The sequence below is a fragment of the Macrosteles quadrilineatus genome, unplaced genomic scaffold (genome assembly GCF_028750875.1).
Source record: "Macrosteles quadrilineatus isolate MER2022 unplaced genomic scaffold, UCM_ALF_1.0 Scaffold_1__1_contigs__length_201487025, whole genome shotgun sequence".
Taxonomy (NCBI): Eukaryota; Metazoa; Arthropoda; class Insecta; order Hemiptera; family Cicadellidae; genus Macrosteles; species Macrosteles quadrilineatus.
In genome coordinates, this window is record NW_026542594.1 from 163,926,845 (window position 1) to 163,932,188 (window position 5,344).

A 5,344-nucleotide genomic window follows, 5' to 3' on the forward strand; every position below is an offset into this window, starting at 1 on the left:
TTCGGAGATGACAGAGGCAACAGTATCGATAATGAAATGCATCGCATATTGACGGATAAAACTTTGAGCGATTACGAAAAATGGAAGCAATATCAACAGGTGTTGCAAAGATTTTTACATTTTGCCTCTGTCAATAGACAACCGATCAGTATTCCCATCATAGAGACATCAACATCATCATCATCATCAGCAGCATCATTACTGCAAGCAGCATCAGCGTCGTCGCCGCCACCCGGTACAGTGGAGGAGATAGTGGACACTTTTTCTAAAACGTACAAGCCGGATGTGCGTAATCTGTTACGATTCATCGTCCGCGAAGGTAGTGTGATAAATTGGGATAAGGACTTTGCGGTGTATGTGCGAAATGAAAAAATTCCCGATTCGAACATCGTGGACATATTACACTGCATAGTGAGAGTCCGTATGGTGGATTACATGCCCGCCGGTTGGTACGAAGTCATGAACGCGTTACGCGACATGAATGTGCCCAAGGAGTATATAAACAATTCAACGGCGTTACAGTATCTGGGTGCGGGATACAGATCGTTACGTGGTGACGTGGCGTCGGCTGCGGCAAGTAGTCCGATCATATCGTCGGCACCGAGAACACCTATGCGCGATCGTTTACGTTCTGCTTACGTTAATCAGCAGCGGACGCTATCACCTACGTCACCGTTACCCTCGTTGGCGGCTCATCGAAGACAACGAACACAACAACAGCAAGATAGAGATCAATCACTTTCACCGTTGGACAGGTGGGAACCGTTTTCACCATAGTGCGGATAAATCATGGAACGATTGTACTACGATCCCGAAGATCCGGCATCATACGGTGGCGTCACACCTCTAGTGCGAGCGATTCGTGACGGGATTGAGAAGAAAAACAATAACAAGGGGAAAAATAAAAAGACAACACGAAAAGTGGTGTTGGACTGGTTACGAACACAAGACACTTACACATTGCACAAGCCGGTGCGTAAACGATTCGCACGCAACCGTTACGTTGTATTCGGTCCGGACGAATTGTGGCAAGCAGATTTGAATGACATGCGCGGTCTGAGTGCGTTCAACGACGGAATCAATTATCTGTTGACGGCGATAGACGTGTTCAGTAAAAGATTGTACGTGGTGCCGTTGAAAACTAAGAGCGGCGCAGAAGTGGCCAACGCGTTCGAGAACATATTTAAAAAAACCACCGTCACACCTCCGAGATGTCTGCAGACGGACAAGGGTACGGAATTCACCGGCGCCAAGGTGAAACAATTGTTCAGAAAATACAATGTCAGATACGTCACGACACAGAACCCCGACGTGAAATCGGCGGTCGTTGAACGTGTCAATCGCACTTTGAAATCACGCATGTGGCGCTATCTCACGTACAAAAACACGCACCGTTACATCAACGTGTTACAAAAACTGGTGAACGCCTACAATCGAAGTGCACACAGAAGTTTGGGCACTGACGGTGGCAGAGGCTTACGGCCGATAGACGTGAAGAAAGAAGATAAGAAAATCGTTTATAGAGTGTGGAAGAACATGTACAGCAGTGGCAGTGGCAGCGGCATCAAGACTAAATTGCCTAAGCGTAGAAAGGCGAAATTCATAGCGGGTGACACGGTGCGTATCGCTAAGGAAAAAGGTACGTTCACCAAAGGATACGAGACGAACTGGAGTAAAGAAGTGTTTGTCGTGGACCGCGAATACGGCCATCATCCGTTGCCGTTGTACTTGTTGCGTGATTTGAATGGATCACCATTGATCGGTCGTTTCTACGAAGAAGAATTGCAGAAGATCACTCTGCCACCGGACCGTCTGTACGAAATCGATAAAATACTTGACACCAAAGGTGTCGGTCGCAGTAAGCGTTACCTCGTCAAGTGGATAGGTTACGGTAACGAGTTTAACTCTTGGATACCGGCGTCGGAAGTTAAACAATTATAAGGCACGCATCAGCAAAAAAAACAAAATAAATAAATAATAATAATTATAATAAAAAAAATGAGCAAACACAGTCAGTTCTATTTGACACTGCCCAGTAACAGTTCGATGAACTACTATCCGAACAACACTGTGGCCGATTATATCACTCAACTGCCCACGTCGATACATCTGACGGACGGTGAATGGGAAGTGGCACTGGTCGAAGCGCATTATCCCTGTTCGTTTCTGACGGTGGGCAAAGACGCGAAAATATTCATCTACTACGAAGGTCTCAGCGACATAGCCACCGGTGGTTCCGACAAAACCAACAAAGTCAAGGTGAAAATTCTCAACGTTGAGCCCGGCAACTACAAAGATATCGAAGAACTGATACGTGTGATAAACACTATGGAAAGCTTACAGTTTTACGCAACGTTCGTCTACGACAGAAACACCAAAGTGGTGGATATAGCGATTCGCAGTCACGTGGTACAAATGGAATTGAGCACAGGTCTCGCGCTGCAGATGGGGTTTGATCCCGCCGAGACGGACTTGAAGAGCAACAAGAAAGCAAAACTGCCGGCCAACATACAAGCCGGACTGCCGGGTGACATGTACGTGTATTGCGATTTGGTCGAGCCACAATTGGTTGGCGATACGGTGGCGCCGTTATTGAAGATCGTCAACATCGATACGTCAAACTACGTGTACGGCGCACACAAGACCGTTCATTTCACGGATCCACACTACGTGCCTGTCATCAAGAGTGCGTTCGAGAACGTGGAAATCGACTTAAGGGGCAGCACGGGTGATCGACTGCCATTCCACTTCGGGACTACGTGCATGAAGCTACACCTGCGCCGATCGCTCGCGACAGCTTAAATAGACGACGACGACGACGACGACGACGACGACGACGACGACGACGACGACGATAGCATAAACATCAGTGGCAGCAGCAGCAGCAACGATGAATACGAACGATCCGTATTTGGCATACTACCGGCGACAATTGCAACAGTCGGGACATGGCGTGTCATCCGTGTACAGAGGTGCGGCATTCCAGCGTGGACACGGTATCGGCAGTTTTCTCGCCGGACTCGTACGTTCTGTGGCACCGTTACTGAAGTCCGGCGCGACCACTGTCGGCAAGGAGGCGTTACGTTCGGGAGTCGGATTCTTGGGTGACTTGGTGTCCGCCGGTGGTACGCAACATCCCAAGTACGCGGCTGCTGCTCGTCTCAAAGAATTTACCGGCTCGCTGAAACGCAGAGCTGATGACAAAGTAGAACGTGTATTGAGTGGTGGCGGTGGCGCGGTGTATAAGAAAAGACGAATACGTCGCGTCACGCCACAGTCGTTGGCGACACTTCTAAGAGTACGGACGTCCACTGCTACCGCCACTAAACGGAGGAGGAAGAGGAGCATGAGAAAATATTCTACCGCCACCAAGAGACAGCATAAGAAAACGAATAAACGGCGCAGAACTACGACCAAAAGGATTAAAAGAACGAAAACTCGACGTTCTACAACAGGCAGTAAGAGGAGGACGACGCGCAGGAGCAGGTCTAAAAAGATTCGATCTACGAAAAGAACGAGAGCACGAGTAGGATTACCGGCAATAGATATATTCAATTAGACGTGATAAAATTTTTCTACAACAACAACATGTCGTTCATCCATCAGAAATCGTGCGAATGTGTGAAAACCGAATTGGATTTATTCTCGTTACCACCCACTCAGACTAGTATAGAGAACGGTAAGTGGATTCAGTACAAGCCTATCTCGTCTTTGACAGACGATTCGCCTATAGAGTTCGTCATACCGGCTAACGGAGAAGAATACACGGACTTGACGCAAACACTGTTACACGTCGAGGCGACAATAGTGAAAGGCGACGGCACAAAAGTGGAAGAGGCGTTAGTGGAAGAAATTGGTCCGGTAAACAATTGGCTGCACTCACTGTTCAGTCAAGTGGATCTGTTCGTCAATCACAAACTGGTGTCACCGCAAAACAATACGTACGCGTATCGTGCCTATTTGGAAAACCTACTGAACTACGGTGGTAGTGCGAAAAAGTCACATCTCACGACTACGCTGTTCTACGAAGACAAAGCCGACAAAATGGACGATTGCGACATTGCCAATGACGGACTGGTCAAGCGACGAGGATTCGTCAAGAAGAGCACATACGTCGACATGGTGGGCAATTTACATCTGGACTTGTGCAATCAAGACAAGTTTATGTTGAACGGTGTCGAAATGCGATTGCGTCTCGTCAGATCGAGAAACTCGTTTGCCGTCATGTCAAAAACTGCGACGGATTGCAAGGTGCACATTCGAGAGGCGAATCTGTTCGTCCGTCGTTGTAAGATCAATCCCGGCGTGTTGGTGGCGCACAGCAAGACGCTGGAGAGTGGCACGGCCAAGTATCCGATTACACGCGTGGACGTGAAATCCATCACGCTGCCGAGTGGTATCCTGGGCAAGACGTTGGACAGCGTGTTCCTGGGACAGTTGCCGAAACGTATCATCGTAGGACTGGTGGACAACGTGGCGTTCAACGGCGATTTCAAGAAGAACCCGTTCAATTTTCAACATTTCAATTTGAACTATTTCGCTCTTTACATCGACGGTGAACAAGTGCCCTGTAAGGCGTTGACACCGGCCTTCACGGGCGACTCAAAACTGTACGCTCTCGCATATCATACGTTGTTCACCGGCACCGGAATACAGTTCGCCGACAAGGGCAACGAGATCGACAGAACGGAGTATCCGAATGGCTACTGCTTGATGGCGTTCGACTTGACGCCGGACATGTCGGCCGGTGAATCAAGTCACTGGAACCTGGTGCGTAACGGTAATTTACGCATCGAACTGCAATTCAAAGAAGCGTTGGCCGCGTCCGTCAACTGTATAGTGTACGCCGAATTAGACAACGTCATCGAAGTGGATCGACACCGCAACGTGTCCGTGGATTTTAGTGGATAAAAACAACAACAAATAAAACAAAAATACATGAGCATCCGCAGCTCATGCCTACGTCACCGCCACTCAGCTCAGTCTAACATCGACATTCGACCGTGATGGATCGTTGTTACCGTCACGCTCCGTCGCGCCAGCAGACACAAACACCAACACATAATTATAAACAGGAATCTACAGCAGTTGTTTTGGACTTACAATGTTTCAAGGACAACAACAACGAATTCATAGTGAAAGAGGCCAGTGTGGTCGACGTGTCAACCGGTACTTTGTTACTACATCACGTAGCACGTGCGCCGTTCGATCGTGATTCACTGTCCGCAGATAAACTCAGAGAGTCCTACTGGTTGACCAAACACTGTCACGGACTCGACTGGAATCGTGGTGACGTGCCCTACTACGTGTTGATTGATAAACTGCGCACATGTCTCTCACGTCG

General features: G+C 48.4%; 2 protein-coding genes across 2 annotated transcripts; both read left to right on the forward strand.

Moving 5' to 3' along the window:
• Window positions 1-789: 789 nt before the first annotated feature.
• On the forward strand, window positions 790-1,941 carry LOC129002217 (uncharacterized). The gene has a single exon (XM_054429867.1). It carries the CDS (start codon window positions 790-792, stop codon window positions 1,939-1,941), a length of 1,152 nt encoding a protein of 383 aa, XP_054285842.1.
• Window positions 1,942-3,588: 1,647 nt separating this feature from the next.
• LOC129002225 (uncharacterized protein F54H12.2-like) lies at window positions 3,589-4,911 on the forward strand. Its single transcript, XM_054429876.1, has one exon. It carries the CDS (start codon window positions 3,589-3,591, stop codon window positions 4,909-4,911), a length of 1,323 nt encoding a protein of 440 aa, XP_054285851.1.
• Window positions 4,912-5,344: the final 433 nt, after the last annotated feature.

Bases quoted from the DNA above. Each gene is read 5' to 3' on its own strand.
- LOC129002217 (XM_054429867.1), top strand. From the start codon at position 790: ATGGAACGATTGTACTACGATCCCGAAGATCCGGCATCATACGGTGGC.
- LOC129002225 (XM_054429876.1), top strand. From the start codon at position 3,589: ATGTCGTTCATCCATCAGAAATCGTGCGAATGTGTGAAAACCGAATTG.